The sequence below is a fragment of the Phocoena sinus genome, chromosome 2, assembly GCF_008692025.1.
Source record: "Phocoena sinus isolate mPhoSin1 chromosome 2, mPhoSin1.pri, whole genome shotgun sequence".
NCBI classification, from domain to species: Eukaryota; Metazoa; Chordata; class Mammalia; order Artiodactyla; family Phocoenidae; genus Phocoena; species Phocoena sinus.
This window is the reverse complement of record NC_045764.1, coordinates 10,098,079-10,115,338: the sequence shown is the minus strand read 5'-3', so window position 1 is coordinate 10,115,338 and position 17,260 is coordinate 10,098,079. Positions and strand designations below refer to the sequence as shown.

The window sequence follows — 17,260 nt, the reverse complement described above, 5'->3', positions numbered from 1 at the left end:
TTAAAATTCCAGTCAGCAGCCCTTTGGTGATGTAAATTGAGGAAGCAGCTCCCCTTTTGGAAAGCTTAATGATCTGTAGTTAATAGTAAGAGGCTGCTCACAGATGCAGTACAGCTGGGCTAGGTTAGCCCCTCTCCACTCTCCAGATTGCACTGTGATTACAGCCATCGAGATTCGGATTCTTCCCCCGAATCAATAACCAAAATCACAAACAGAGATTCAGTGGTGGGCTGTCAGGATGGCCTTTCCGCAGGCGCTGTTTGCCAAGCCAATGACTGATGCCTCCTTCCTGATCACACCCTGGCCTGGACAGTCATGTCCACAACAGACAGCCCCTCCAATGAGTCTGGGATGAAGAGTGCTGGATCTCAGGCCAGCTTCTCTTACTTGAGTGCACACAATTTCACTGAACTCGAGAGAAACTGAATGTAATCTCTGGGTAGGAAATATAAGTCTGGGAGCCATACAGTACACAGCTGCTGTCGCTGTGTTCTTATGCCTTGTACGTGAGACTGGCGTAGGTTACTGTGTGTTGGGGGTAACAGGTTCTTGAATAATTTCCAGGGTCTTGTTATCTTCATGCAAAAGCCCAAGCGAATTCAACAACAACAAAAAACCAACCAACCCCCTTCAGAAAAGGGCAAAGAACTTGTATAGACATTTCTCCAAAGAAGATGTACAAATGGCCAATAAGCCCATGAAAAGATGCCCAACATCACTAACGATTAGAGGAATACAAAGCAAGATCATAATGAAGTAGCACCCCACACCCATCTGAATGACTGTTATCGAAAACCAGAAAACAACACCATTGACAAGGGTATGGAGAAACTGGAACAGTTGTGCACTGTGCGTGAGAAAGTAAAATGGTGCAGCTTTATGGAAGAAAATAGAGCAGTTCCTCAAAAACAGAATTACCGTATGATCCAGCAATTCCACTTCTGGGTATATATACCCAAAAGAATTAAAAGCAAGGCTCAGGGCTTCCCTGGTGGTGCAGTGGTTGAGAGTCCGCCTGTCGGTACAGGGAATGCGGGTTCGTGCCCCGGTCCGGGAAGATCCCACATGCCGCGGAGCGGCTGGGCCCGTGAGCCATGGCTACTGAGCCTGTGTGTCCGGAGCCTGTGCTCCGCAACGGGAGAGGCCACAACAGTGAGAGGCCCGCGTACCGCAAAAAAAAAATAAAAAATAAATAAAAAAATAAAATAAAAGCAAAGGCTCAAGGAGATATTTGTACATCCATGTTCATAGCAGCATTATTCACAATGGCCAAAAGGTAGAAGCAACCCGGGGGTCCGTTGATGCATGAATGAGAAAACAGATTGCTGTGTATACATAAAGTGAATGTGATTGAGCATTAAGAAGGAAGGAAATTCCGAGACATGCTACAACATGGATGAACCTTGAGGACATTATGCTCGTGAAATAAGGCAGTCACAGAAAAATAATTATTGTGTGGTTCCACTTACATGAGGCACTAAAGTAGTCAGATTCATAGAGATAGAAAGTAGAATGGTAGTCACCAGGGGCTGGGGAGGGAGGAATGGGGAGTTGTTGTTTAATGGATACAGAGTTTCAGTTTTGCAAGATGATCAAGACTTAAGCAGATAGATGGTAGTGATACAAATGTACTTTCTTTTGCAGAGCCATTTTTCTCTCAAGAAGGGAGCTGCAGCCTTGGGCATTGGAACAGACAGTGTGATTCTGATTAAATGTGATGAAAGGTGAGCATGAATCTGCAACCCTTGTCGGTTAGCAGTTTGCAAATTCTACACATACATCTCAAAAGGACTAAAGTCCGAAAACAGGCAATGACTGTAGAACAGCAAACCTGCGTCCATCCCAGCTGCTGGCCTTTGCTGTTTCTTTTTCACTCTTGCTTGGAGTCCTGGGACATTGTTCCTCTATGCCACTAACGCATTCACAGCCTTTGACTGAATCAGAACCTTTGTTAAATCAGTCAAAATATTCTGGGGCTTCCCTGGTGGCACAGTGGTTGAGAGTCCGCCTGCCGATGCAGGGGACACGGGTTCGTGCCCCGGTCTGGGAAGATCCCACATGCCGCGGAGCGGCTGGGCTCGTGAGCCATGGCCGCTGAGCCTGCGCGTCCGGAGCCTGTGCTCCGCAGCGGGAGAGGCCACAACAGTGAGAGGCCCGTGTACCGCAAAAAAAATCTGCACCAAGAAGGCGCAGAAGGACATTCGTCACCTGGGCACTTAAGCAACAACCAGCAGGTTGAGAACTGATTTATGGAGGTGTCATCATTCCAGGCACCATAGATCGTGTGAACTTGATGGAGTGATTACAGGAGGGGGGACAGTTTAGGGAGCAAGAGGTAAATAATGCCCCCAGCAACTCATCAGCTCAGTGCCTGAACCAAAGAGCTCTCTTAGGAAACATCCGTCTTAACTGGCATCCAAACATTGTAGGTACTCTGGAAAAAGGTGGAGGGGAGGTTAAAATATTAATATAAGAAAATACATTTAGTCTTTAAAGGATGGAGTAAGAAATTCCACTAAATTAAAAGGATGCCACCCATTTCACCATTTATTTATTCATATATATTTATTAGACATTTATGACTGCTCACCATGGCACTAGGCTCTAGAATAGCATAAGGTGTAATCCCAGTTCCCTGACCGTGTATGGCCTAAGTGGGGAGATGTAGTAACGTCAGAAGGATGGCGGGCTCACCTGAGGTGGAGCAGGGGAGGTGAAGTGCTGGAACTGACAGGAATTACTGACTGGCTGGTGAGTGTGCAGGTTGAGAGGTGAGTCGAGGGGGAACGCCAGGCTTTGGGGCTCACCAGTTAAGCCCTCGCAGTGCTATTCTCTGAGGCAGAGAGCCCCGCCGAAGTGAAAAGTTTAGATTTGGAGCTGCCGAGTGTGAAGAGCTTATGAGATGAGACGTCCAAGTGAGGGTGTCAGGTAGGCAACTGGGAATAGCAGCCTGGATGTCAGAAGGTGTACAGTGGGAGCCACGCAGAGTGGCCTGGGAAAGAGCTGGGGAGCATCCCCATTTCGGGGACAGGCAGAGTCAGAGGGGCCCGCAGTGGAGACTGGGAAGCAACAGCCACAGTTGTTGGAGAAGAATCGGGACCCGGGGCCATGAGGGCCACGGGCGTGTTTCTAGAAGGAGTGGTTAACAGCAGCAAATGTCACCAGTAGATGAAACGAGGGTCAACAGCTGCCCCTCAGCTTTCCTGATGAGAAGGTGGCAGGCGAGTCTGGCAGGAGGCGTGAGCGTGGAAGGCAGTCCGCAGGGGCTCGAAGGGTGAGGGGAGAGGAAACGGAGATGGAAGGCAGACGTTTCTAGAGGTGGAGCCGCGAAGGGAAGGTGGTAGGGCAGAAGCTGGATGGAGGAGATGTCGAGTCCAGGATGGTTTTGGTTTGGTTGTTTTAAGAAAGGGAACTCAAGGTGTATCTAACTGTGCAATGAAGGGTCTGCTAGAGATGAAATGTGAATTATATGATGAAAAAAGGGATAAAGTAGCCGAGCTTTCATTTCCTTTCTGAGTTCCTTATTCTTTTGGCTAAAATTATGTAGGATCTTCCTCTCAAGAGCTCACAAGACGTCTGAAATCATCTTACATTATAAAATGGGAAGGAGACAGAGGGGGAAGCAGCAGTGGTGATGGAAGGGCAGGGGCGAGGTTTAGGGAGGGCTGGCGGGGAGCGGAGTGGGCAGGGCTCTGGGCTATTGCTGCGCTGACCAGCTGCTAATGGATTTCAGTCGGGAAACCCTCAGAGTTGGAAGGGTTCTTGGACATTTATTCATCCAGCCTTTTTTTTTTTTTTAACTTTGTATTTTTGTGAATAATTTCAAGCAAAGAAAAATTACAAGGATAGTAACAGGAACTCTCATACACCCTCACCCAAATTCACCAGTTGTTAACATTCTGACATGGTTGCTTGATCACTGTCTCTCCATGTATGCAATTCAATATTACATGTTGAATGTAATGAATATTACATGCATACATTATTTGTATATTACAGATATAATTTTTTCAGAACCATTTGAGAATTCCTTGCAGACATGCCCTTTTTACCCCTTAATACTTCAATGCGTATTTTTTGATAACAAGGATATTCACCTACATAATCGCAGTCCAGTTATCAAAATCAGGAAATTTGACATTGACACAAGACTATTATTTAATCTATACACCCTATTCAAATGTCATCAATGGTCCCAATACTATCCTTTGAGGCTATTTTTTTCCCCTGTCCAGGATCACAGATTACTCTTAGTTGTCATGCCTTTTTATTCCCCTTTAATCTGGAACATGTCCTCATCCTTCCTTTGTTTTTCATGACATTGATATTTTGAAGAGTGTAAACCATTTGTTTTGCAGAATATTTCTTAATTTGGCGTTGTCTGATGTTTCCTCATGGTTAGATTCAGGTGATGCATTTTGGGCAGGAATTCCAGGGAGGCGATCGATGCCTGTCTTTCTCAAGTGCATCTGATCAGGAGTAATGTCCGCTTGCCTATGGGTTAAGGTGGTGCCTGCCAGGTCTCTCCACTGTAAAATGACTATTCTCTACTTTGCAGTTAATAAATATCTGTAGGGGATGCTTTAAGACTATATAAATACTGTGTTCCTCCTAAAACATTCGTTTAGTAGTTTAGCATCCATTGATGATTCTTGCCTGAATTATTATTATGATGGTTGCAAAATAGTGATTTTCTAACTCCATCATTCCTTCTGAGTTTACTAGTTCCTTTCATTCTACTGTAAGGAAGAACTTTCCTTTTCCTTTTTCTCTCTCTCTCTCCATCTCTCTTTCTCTGTCTCTGTCTGTCTGTCAGTCTATCTGTATGTCTCTGTTATTTTTTATCAGTATGGACTTACAGGTACTTTAAGAAAGTAATTCTCTCTAGCATTCTCTTCCATTCTCTTCGATTTCTCCATCGCTTGCTCCTTCAGGGTTCCCTTTCACTTACCTAAGTTACCAGTAAATTGCTGTTAAACCTTACAGAAAATAAGTCTGACCGAGATACTTGATGCCTGGTTGGCACACGACTAGAAGAGTCACCAGCCTTCCTAGCTCCCTTGTAACACAAGAATTCTGTTAGCTATTTTGATGAATACTTTTATACCACAAAAATTAACTACTTATGCTTTTGTATACATCTTTAGTTCTGTCAACTTATCACTTAGCTTTGTCAAATACAGTTACATTTCCCTGCTCTCCTGAAGTACCACACTTTGCCACACAATTGATGTAAACAATTGAAAGTATAAATAATCTGGGGTCATTATACTCTTTTATTAAATTAGCTGAGTTGTGGCCGGTGCCTGGAGGCAGTAGGGAAGCTAATTAACTTTCTGGTCCTCAGGGAGCTACTGAGTACAGTGTAATAAGATAGACTTCACCCTGAATCAATTATTATCGCTCAGGGCCATGGGGAGCCCCCTGAGTGTCATATCTCCTATGGGTTTGGATGCAGAGAATTCAGAGATGCTAGCAGTGTCTGTGCTTCATTACGTCCTGTATCAGGAAGGATTCTAAAATAATAATAGCTGACACATATGGAGTGTTTATTATACGCCAGGCACAGTCCTAAGCACTTTACACAGTTGCTCTAATTAATTCGTTTATTAGAGACACAGAAGTATGTTCCCTCACATTTCCCTGGTGCTGACATAGCTTGTGAAGAGTTTCTATATACACAGTAGTCTTAAACAGTATGACGTGGCCTCCTTTCTCCATTTGACTCATGGTCTTGGCAGGGTGTGACAGCTCCAAGGTCACATAGCTGGGAAGTGAAGAATCAGAGGTTGGACTCAGAAGAGAACTCCAAGTGTTCAACAATTAAGCATGGTCCCTTCTCTTTCTGTGTTTTCCATTTTTTTTAAGTTGTGGTAAAATACACATAAAATTTACCCTCTTAACCGTTTTTAAGGGTACAGGTCAGCGATGTGAACTACGTTCACATTGTTGTGCTAGCATCACCGCTTTCTATCTCCGAAACTCTTTGCATCTTGCCAAACTGAAAGTCTATACCCATTGAAGACTTTCCCCTCTCCTTCCCCCTGGCCCCTGGCAACCGCCATTCTACTTTCTGTGTCTATGAATTTGACTGCTTTCAGCACCTCACTCCTTTTTGTCTTTTTGTGATTAACTTGTTTCACTCAGCACAATGAATGCCTCAAGGTTCATCGTGTTGTAGCAAATGTCAGAATTTCCTTCTTTCTTATGGCTGATTCCTCTGTTGAAGGACACTTTAGGTCGTTTCCTAATCTTGTCCATTGTGAATAACGCTGGAATTCACATGGGAGTACAGGTATCCCTTTGAAAAATTGATTTCATTTCCTTTGGATAATTACCAAGGAGTGGGATTCATAGATCACATTGTATTCCTACTTTTAATTTTCGAGGAACCTCCAGCCATACTGTTTCCGTTGTGGCTGTATTAATTTACATTCCCCCCAAGAGTGTAGAAAGGTTTCCTTTTCTCTACAAACTTACCAACATTTGTTTTTTCTTGTCTTTTTGACGATAGCCATCCTAACGAACTGTTAGGATGTAACTAATAGTAACATGTAACTGTATGTGTTAGCATACAGTATTTGTTTTTCTCATTCTGACTTACTTCACTCTGTACGACAGACTCTAGGTCCATCCACCTCACTACACATAACTCAATTTCGTTTCTTTTTATGGCTGAGTAATATTCCATTGTATATATGTGCCACATCTTCTTTATCCATTCATCTGTCGATGGACGCTTAGGTTGCTTTCATGTCCTGGCTAGTAAATAGTGCTGCGATGAACATTGTGGGATGTTCTCTTCTTTTACTCTTTTTGAATTATGGTTTTCTCAGGGTATATGCCCAGTAGTGGGACTGCTGGGTCATATGGTAGTCCTATTTGTAGTTTTTAAGGAACTTCCATGCTGTTCTCCATAGTGGCTGTATCAATTTACATTCCCACCAACAGTGCAAGAGGGTTCCCTTTTCTCCACACCCTCTGCAGCATTTATTGTTTGTAGATTTTTTTTTTTTTTGCGATACGCGGGCCTCTCACTGTTGTGGCCTCTCCCGTTGCAGAGCACAGGCTCCGGACTCGCAGGCTCAGCAGCCATGGCTCACGGGCCCAGCCGCTCCGTGGCATGTGGGATCTTCCCAGACCGGGGCACGAACCCGTGTGCCCTGCATCGGCAGGTGGACTCTCCACCACTGCACCACCAGGGAAGCCCTGTTTGTAGATTTTTTGATGATGGCCATTCTGACCATGTGAGGTGAAAGGAGATATGTCATTGTAGTTTTGATTTGCATTTCTCTAATGATTAGTGATGTTGAGCATCCTTTCATGTGTTTGTTGGCAGTCTGTATATCTTCTTTGGAGAAATGTCTATTTAGGTCTTCTGCCCATTTTTGGATTGGGTTATTTATTTTTTTGTTATTGAGCTGCATGAACTGCTTATAAATTTTGGAGATTAATCCTTTGTCAGTTGCTTCATTTGCAAATATTTTCTCCCATTCTGAGGGTAGTCTTTTCATCTTGTTTATTGTTTCCTTTGCTGTGCAAAAGCTTTTAAGTTTCATTAGGTCCCATTTGTTTATTTTTGTTTTTATTTCCATTTCTCTAGGAGGTGGGTCAAAAAGGATCTTGTTGTGATTTATGTCATAGAGTGTTCTGCCTATATTTTCCTCTAAGAGTTTTATAGTGTCTGGCCTTACATTTAGGTCTTTAATCCATTTCGAGTTTATTTTTGCGTATGGTGTTAGGGAACGTACTAATTTCATTCTTTTACATGTAGCTGTCCAGTTTTCCCAGCACCACTTATTGAAGAGGCCATCTTTTCTCCAATGTATATTCCTGCCTCCTTTATCAAAGATACGGTGACCATATGTGCATGGGTTTATCTCTGGGCTTTCTATCCTGTTCCATTGATCTATATTTCTGTTTTTGTGCCAGTACCATATTGTCTTGGTTACTGTAGCTTTGTAGTATAGTCTGAAGTCGGGGAGCCTAATTCCTCCAGCTCTGTTTTTCTTTCTCAAGATTGCTTTGGCTATTCGGGGTCTTTTGTGTTACCATACAAATTGTAAAATTTTTTGTTCTAGTTCTGTGAAAAATGCCAGTGGTAGTTTGATAGGGATTGCATTGAATCTGTAGATTGCTTTGGGTAGTATAGTCATTTTCACAATGTTGATTCTTCCAATCCAAGAACATGGTTATTTCCCTCTGTATCATCTTTAATTTCTTTCATCAGTGTCTTATAGTTTTCTGCATACAGATCTTTTGTCTCCTTAGGTAGGTTTATTCCTAGGTACTTTATTCTCTTTGTTGCAGTGGTAAATGGGAGTGTTTCCTTAATTTCTCTTTCAGATTTTTCAACATTAGTGTATAGGTATGCAAGAGATTTCTGTGCATTAATCTTGTATCCTGCTACTTTACCAAATTCATTGATTAGCTCTAGTAGTTTTCTGGTAGCATCTTTAGGATTCTCTATGTATAGTATCATGTCCTCTGCAACGAGTGATGGTTTTACTTCTTCTTTTCTGATTTGGATTCCTTTTATTTCTTTTTCTTCTCTGATTGCTGTGGCTAAAACTTCCAAAACTATGTTGAATAATAGTCGTGATAGTGGGTAACCTGGCAGCGGCAGGCTGCACAGGCTCCCGGGGGGTGAGGTGTGGATAGTGACCTGTGCTTGCACACAGGCTTCTTGGTGGCTGCACCAGCAGCCTTAGCATCTCATGCCCATCTCTGGTGTCCACGCTGATAGCCGCGGCTCACGCCCATCTCTGGAGCTCGTTTAGGCGGTGCTCTGAACCCCCTCTCCTCGCACACCCCGAAACAATGGTCTCTTGCCTCTTAGGCAGGTCCAGACATTTTCCTGGACTCCCCCGTGGCTAGCTGTGGCGCACTAGCCCCCTTCAGGGTGTGTTCACGCCGCCAACCCTAGTCCTCTCCCTGGGGTCTGACCTTCAAAGCCCAAGCCTCAGCTCCCAGCCCCGCCTGCCCCGGCAGGTGAGCAGACAAGCCTCTCAGGCTGGTGAGTGCAGGTCGGCAGCAATCCTCTGTGCGGGAATCTCTCCGCTTTGCCCTCCGCACCCCTGTTGCTGTGCTCTCCTCCGTGGCTCTGAAGCTTACCCCCTCTGCCACCCGCAGTCTCCGCCCGCGAAGGGGCTTCCTAGTGTGTGGAAACCTTTCCTCCTTCACAGCTCCCTCCCTTAGGGGCAGGTCCCGTCCCTATTCTTTTTTCTCTGTTTTTCCTTTTTTCTTTTGCCCTACCCAGGTACATGGGGAGTTTCTTGCCTTTTGGGAAGTCTGAGGTCTTCTGCCAGCATTCAGTAGGTGTTCTGTAGGAGTTGCTCCACAGGTAGATGCATTTTTGATTTATCTGTGGGGAGGAAGGTGATCTCGGCGTCTTACTCCTCTGCCATCTTGAAGGTCCCCCTCATCTTCTCCATTCTTAGCACATGTTAATATTCATCTCTTCAATTTTTTTTCACCCAGTTGTACCTTAGAATTATTTTTCTAGGTTCCCATTTCTTTAAAATTCATAAAGCTCTACATAGAATTATTTTGTAATATTAAAATATCTTTATAACCTTCTTTCTCATTTCAAATGTTACATTTTCTCTCTTTTTTATTAGACTAATCAGATATTTGTATATTCATTCATCTTTTCAGTGTATGAGCTTTTGAATGTATTAATTTGGTTTACTTTGTAAAGTTTCTAAATCACTGAAAAAACTTGTCTCATCCTTTCTGCCTACATTGTTTGTTGTTATTTTCCTAGCTTCCTGAATGAAATATGTTTAGTTATTTTTAATTCCCTGTTTAGTTATTTTTAATTTCAAAAGCATGTCAGGCTAAACATTTTCCTCTGAGAATGATTCAGGGTGCTTCTCATATTTTTATATGCCCTATTCCCATGTCATTAATTTTTAATGTTCTGGAAGTGCAGTTTTGATTTCCTCTTTGACTCGAAAGTTATTTAGAATAGCCAAGCATGGTTTCTTACGTGGTAAATTGAACTTCTGTTTTTTTTTTTTGGCCACGCCACAAGGTACATGGGATCTTAGTTCCCTGACCAGGGATTGAACCTGCGCCCCCTGCACTGGAAGCGCAGAGTCTTAACCACTGGACCGCCAGGGAAGTCCTTTGAACTTCTTATCATGATCCTTTTCTTCTCTGTACCAACATGTCCAGGGAAGAGGAATGGCAGTTTGGGGAGGAGGAGGGGTGATGAGAGACCACCAGCATCCCTTCCTGCCCACACAGTTTCCCTCATCATCCATCTCCCTCTCAGCCCCAATGTTAATTCCTAGTGGCAGCGATAAGGTTCCATATTTTCATATGAAAATAACTCTTTACTACATCATGGTTGGGGCCCTCAGTTGCCCATCACTCTAGGGAGTAAGTATAAGTCAGTGCTTTTGGAAAATGTAAAATTTTTTTTGTATAGTTGATTAACCATGATGTGTTAGTTTCAGGTGTACAGCAAAGTGATTCAGTTATACATATACATGTATCTATCCTTTTTCAAATTCTTTTAATTACTAGAATTAGACACAAAAATCAACAAAAACATCCTGTTCCCATATCCTGACCATAATGCCAAGGGATCCCATTGTGCATATTGGAAGACAAATCTTAAAGGAGAAAAATACAGTTCATTATTCTAACGTTCTTTTCCCGAATCAAACTCTATTTTAAAGGGACCAAGGAAGTTCACTGTTTATAATTATGGTAAAATTTTTCTGGCGAAGGGCTTGGTTTTGTAATGCCAGTACTTCCTGAATGACCTGTTTTGACCGCTGTTTATTATTTTATCTTACGAGCCCTTCCTAGGATAAGTTATCACGTGGGTAGCAGCCGTGTGGACACACATGGAGCTCTTTTCCCCAAGGTGGTCCCCGAGAATGTTTTACCGTATAATTCCTGCAACACTTTTTTTCCAAGTCAATCCACGCAAATTGTCAAGTCACCACACAGTCCAGGCAATTCGAAAATTCACTTCAGTCCGTGAATTCCCCTTGCTTAATCTACATGACAATCAATGTTAAAGAAGTAGTCTTGCTAAGCACTGATTAGTTAAAAAACAAAAACAAAAAACTAGCAGTTTTCTGTTACTCCTGTAGCCTTTGGGGGCTACATAGAACAGTATCATCTAAGGATGATAGAGTGATAAGTTTTAGCGGGAGGGTCTATGTTTTTCTTATTGTACTAATCAGTACTAACAGCAAAATGAACTGGGATGAAGGAACTACTCAGTCCAGGGGGGGGCTTCCAAGAGACCACAGTGGAAATACTACCTACATCATTACAATTCTAGGACTCAACCTGAAAGGTTTGTTAAGTCAAGGTAGCAGGCATTTTTTGATAAACCCCGTGAACGCTTCGGAAGACATTTATTGTGCAGCACTGAGAACCCCAGGATCTGATGTCAGAATACAGCTCTAAGTTTGAAATCTGCCCCTACTAACTGTGTGGCGTCCTGCAAGTCACACAATGCTAGTGCTACCAGTAATAACAATGAGACTAACATGCATTGACTGGTTACTATATGCTAGGCGGAGTTTTATACTTGGTGCTTTACAGTGTTTGATATTTACTGTGTCATTCAATCCTCCTGTAAACCTCGTGAGGGAGGTACTAGTAATGTCAATTTATAAATGATTAAACAGAGGAACTGAATTCCTCAAATACACACAAGTAGCACAGGGTCTGGAGCGGAAACCTGGTTACTGTCTCCACAGTCCAAGCTTTTAGCCACATTCATCCGCTTCGATGAGCCTTAGTGTCCTTACCTGCAGAGTAAGGACAGTAAAAATTCTCTTGCGGGGTTGGCATGAGTGGCAGAGATCAGGAGTAAGGCATAGTACAGGGACCGCTTCTCAAACTGGTAATTCGTTATCACTGCTGGGGCTGCTGCTATCAACAGTGGTGGTAACATTAGTCAATTTCTAACGCGAAGGCTCACGCGTCCTTTCCTCTTTGCACACAAATCTCTGTGAACAGAGCCAAGCTCTAAGCATTTAGGAAAGGTTGGTAGAATTACTATAGTTCAGCAGGGCCAAGGAGCAGGGTCACCAAAGGCTCAGGCACCCGATCTGTGACCATTTGGACGCCCGCCCAGAGATCTACATTCCCCAGTAACGTGCTTCTTCTGGTAAGATCGTTCTTCCCATCGGAGCCACGGGAAGATAGCCACGCATCTGGGTCCAAAGTCCGCACACGGGGTAATCTGTGCCTTTTGCTTCTTTGCACAAAGAGAAGGTGCTTCCAGCTGGCAGCTCTGGCTGGCAGTGTGGCATTTTGCCCAGGAAACTTCATGAAGTTATCTGACCCTATAGCATCACATGAATCTTTTTTAATTTCCTTTCTTTTAAAATTTATTGAGGTAGCATTGGTTTATCGTATTTATAAAAGTTTTACGTGTACAATGTAAGGTTTTGACTTCCGTATACATGACAGTGAGAGCGTCATATGAATTTTTAAAGACTGTCACAAAACCAAGAATCTCAGTGCAAAACAGCCACATCCGAAGCAGCGGTCTGGTTCAACAGTCCTCACTTTAATGGCAGTTCTTTCTTAAACACTAACACCTAACAGAGAGAGCATCGCAAACATCAGTCACAGCTTAACTGGGCACTTAAAGGCTGCATGGGTAAGCGTAAGAGATATGCATTTTTGCTATGGAAATACCTCTAGACCAGACATATGTGATGCAACAGCTGTTATCCAAAGCTGCCCTGCACCAAGACATGCTTGTCTGGAAAAGCCAAGACTGCCAGACAGCTTCTAATCCTCAGAGGAGCCTGCTGGCTGTCACCCGGCTCTCTCTCCCTCCACAGCACACGGGCAGGCGGGGATGCACAATGCCACTTCCGGACCTCGCTGCTGTACAGCCGTGATGGCTCAAAACCCTGGGTCCTGTGGAAAGTGCTTGGCTAACCTGTTACACAATTACTGAAATACCTACCAGGCTAAAACTTCCATTTCTAAAGCAATGTTTCTCAACATGTGGACCTAGGTCTGCCTGTGTCACCATCTCCTCGTTAGAAACGCAGATTGCTATGCGTGTTTGTCTATTTACTTGTCTGTTTGTCTCCCTTGTTAGCGTGTAAGCCCTGGAGAGTAAAAGCTGGCCTGTTTACTGTGGTGCCTCATACCCCTAACAGTGTTTGGCACATAATGAGGCCTCAATAAATTAATTTGTAGAATGAATTGATTCCCAGGCCCTATACCTGACCTTCTGAATCAAAATCCCTAAGAGCACGGCCAAGGAATATACATTTTAAAGATGTACACAGATGACTTTTATGCACGCTAAAATTTACAAACCATTGTTGTAAAGTAATTCATCCAATTCTAATTGGAGAGATGAAAAGTTTTGTCTCTAGGGGCCCCCATACTAGCGGTCTTGTCAGTCTCTAAGGTAAAGGGAACATATTAATACAATCCTAGGGGGAAGCTTTTTCCTTCTACTCACATACCTCCAACAGATGTCGATCTGCCACCCACAGTGTGCCAGGCTCTGGGTTCCTAAGTGGACAAAACAAATACGGGCTTGGACGGCCAGATGCCTGGCAAAGTCTGGAGCCTACCTGTTAAGAGCACACCCAGAGCTTTCTACTCTACGAGAAGCGAACACTTGGACTTGATTATTTGACAAGGCTGTCCCTTCTCCCTGCCCTGATATGGAAATGGGACAGACTGTATGTTCATTACTGTTTTCCCGGCAGGTTTGAATGACACCTCCGATCCATGAAAGCCAGATATTATCTCAAAGGATTTATCTTATCTTAAAAGACAATATAACCTTTCTAAAGAGGTTTCCTATATGTTTGGCCCTTTGAGTTTGTTCTGGAAGCTTGGCATTTTCTTTCTAGGTAAAGCCAGCCTTTACCTGGTCCTGGGCTGTCACACAGGTGACTGTCTTGTCCTGTTTCCTCATTTGAAAAATAAGACAATTAGACTAGAACGAGGTCTAGAGCCCCTCGCAATTCTGATGTCCCCTAATCTGTTACTTCTCCATGAGGTCTCACTGCCTGGGCTTCACAGAATATCCAGATGTGATTAGTGAGCAAACAGCTATTGTCAGGCCGGTCTCCCCAAAACTCTCCAAGGCAGAGAAGGTTAGTTGTGGTAGACTAGGTAACATTTGGGACTTGCAAACCATTTCTGAGAATTCTCTCTCTCAGTTTCTATGTTTGCCTACAAAAATACTACGGCAATTTTAATGCACTTAAAACTTGATGTAAAAGGTAAATATAAGACCTGAATGTCCTCTGAAATTTGAACTTTTTGTTTCTGTCACGGTGGAGCAAGGTGTTTTAGCACAGCCAGATCTAGGAGAGGCTGAAAAATCACAGCTTTGAGGGATGCTCTCTAGCCAAGCTGTGAAGTATAGGGAGACACGTAGGGCATGAAAGGGCCTCCAGAGCCCTTTCCCCGACCCCCGCCCCCCCACCACAAAGCTTGCCCTTCCATTCCCTCTGTCCTTCCTTCAGAGGCCCATCTCACAGAAGTTCCCCAAAGGTGGGCTGCTCTGAATTAGAGTCATACCCTCAGCACCAAATTTAATGCCCTTTGTTCCATTGCAGCCCAACCGACTAATCACTGGTGATGTGTCCATTGCCATTGCCAGGTAATTGCATTTTAACTGCCTTTCTTTGGAAAACAGCCTCACAAAACTCAGTGGTTCTCCATTCTTTCAGACCCAATGTCTACGTTATATGCCAACTATTCTGTAATACCTTCTTTGTTAGCCTGAAATGAAAATTGTAGAAAATATAACTTACCTACTCACGGTGCCCAAATTATTTTTATAAAAAGGAGCAAGGTTAGGGGCTTCCCTGGTGGCACAGTGGTTAAGAATCCACCTGCCAATGCAGGGGACACGGGTTCAAGCCCTCGCCCGGGAGGATCCCACATGCTGCAGAGCAACTAAGCCCGTGCACCACAACTACTGAGCCTGCGCTCTAGAGCCCACGAGCCACAACTACTGAGCTCGCGTGCTGCAGCTACTGAAGCCTGCACACCTAGAGCCCGTGCTCCGCCACAAGAGAAGCCACAAAAATGAGAAGCCCGTGCACCGCAAGAGTAGCCCCCGCTCGCCGCAACTAGAGAAAGCCTGCACAGCAACGAAGACCCAACGCAGCCAAAAATAAATAAATAAATAGATAAATTTTTTTTTTAAAAGGAGCAAGGTTAGAGAAGTAGTTTATAATAAGACAACATATTTCAATAGGTAAAGCTTAAGCGAGACCACACTAGAAGCTCTAAAGGAGTAGCCCAAATGCTTGCTCTGTGTCTAAATCTATATCTACCTAAAGTCACAAGGACCACCACAAATGACTATAGAGCTAGTGACACATTCCAAAACCTCACTTACTGTCCCCTAAATGCCAGTAGCCTCCCCAACCATTTATTGTGACAAACGCCTCCCCATCATTTATTTTTCCAAATTGTCTTCTACAAACCTAGATCAATGGCCCAGATGTGAAAAGTTTAGCCAGTTTAGCAATGCCAAGAGAACTATTTTAGTTTAAACAATAGTTCACAGCCTCCAGTAACATGCAGCTACTCTGTCCTCTGCCTGGTTTTTTTCCCCAAAATCTTGGGGTAGGAATGTCATAATGCATAATGACAATCTCAACAATAAAAGCTAACATTTATGGAATACTTCCCACATGCCAAGCGCTTTAAAAAATTTTTTTGCATTTATTAACTCATTTAATCCTCATAACTCCATAAGTAATATTATTATCACTGCGTTCCAGGGATCATAATAATACGCACAGGGAAATTCAGTAACTTGACTAAGATCACACATCTAGCCACATCTAACTTCTTGTAGAAATCAACTCCTTTGATTATTATAATAGTGAGGTTTTATAGTAAGCAAAGTACTACCTGTGTTTCTATTTTAGGAAAAGAACATTTCAGAGATGAAAGGATGCTTCTTTCTCCAATGCCTGTCTGCCTGTTTGACATTTGAGTCCATGAGTTCTTGGCCTCCTTTGTGCTTTTAGCCCTTGGAATGTAATTCGGTAGCTTTTGACAATATTTTCATCCAAATGATTCAGAGTGGATTTTCTCTTCTTGGCGCTTCGTCTCTGTGTGAAATTGCAGGTCCATTCACTGGAAGATTTGGAATGCAAATCTTTTTCTGAACTCTGCTCTCATTGCCAAAAATCTTGCTCCAAAGCAGGTTTGTTTTAATCAAATTAAGAAATGACCTAAAAAGCAGGCTGTGTGCAGAGTGGAGAGACATGTGGACAGTGGGGTCGGGCATCTCCTAAACGTGTCAGAAATTACAGTCCAGCATCATTCAGGGAGGAAATGCCTTTCTTTCTGGAAACAACCGAGGAGTTGTTCTAACTGATCATTATTATCAATGATTTAAGGTTGGACTTCTACCCTCCTGTGGCTCCTTGTAAAGACGACAAAGGAAATTATTCAAAGCAAACTTGATATACTTATTTTCCTTTCAGGGGGAAAATGATCCCATCTGATCTTGAAAGAAGGATCCTTGAAGCCAAACAAAAAGTAAGTTTTTGAAGGAAGCTTTATCCAGCCCATAACAAGCTGATGGTATGTATTTCTGTTTCCATCCAGTAGAGAACACATTTTTGTTTTATTTTTAAAAGAGAATATGGAATTTTGCATTGTCGTTACTTATTTCTCTGAGTGATAGGCTCTGCTTTGAAAAGGTCTAAGTTACTGAATAAATACCATACACAGTGGTACTGTAACAGTTTCCAAAGGATTTTTCTTCCCACGTGATGAGAATTGGCACTAAACAGACACATCGGAAGGGCTGTATTCACAAGCAGAAAATCCCAGGAAGCTAATGTAGCATATGGGAATTACTGTGTGTGGTTATTTGAAAAGAGCCAATATTTCCTGCCTAGACACATGCTGATGTGTTGGCCCTTCAAACACCTTATTTTTCAGGAAGCAATTCAGTACTTTTTTTTAGAAGTGACAATTTCTGAAGACCTGCTAAAAATTCCTACAAAGCTCTAGGAAGTCATTTACATCCCTGGATGGTTCACAGGCCAGAGCTTTTAGTAGATCTAATCTACAGTTCCTAGTTCAACGATATAACACACGAATTGTATTATTAGAATCTCAGGAATAATTATTCATTTTCATATGCCCTTTTCCCCCCTACAAAGTGGCAGCCACATCCTTTCCCCTTGTTCTAGTACTGGAACCACTTCTAGTCACATAAACCTTTGCTGCCACCTAAAGACTGACTCTGTAACGTCAGGTTCCA

General features: G+C 43.1%; 1 protein-coding gene across 1 annotated transcript in view; it reads left to right on the top strand.

The window, feature by feature from the left end:
• Positions 1–17,260, top strand: part of GAD2 (glutamate decarboxylase 2) — a 65,953-nt gene that overhangs the window by 23,295 nt on the left and 25,398 nt on the right. Inside the window, 2 exon segments of the mRNA XM_032622979.1 lie at positions 1,645–1,724; positions 16,473–16,527. Coding sequence (XP_032478870.1) covers positions 1,645–1,724; positions 16,473–16,527 — 135 coding nt within the window.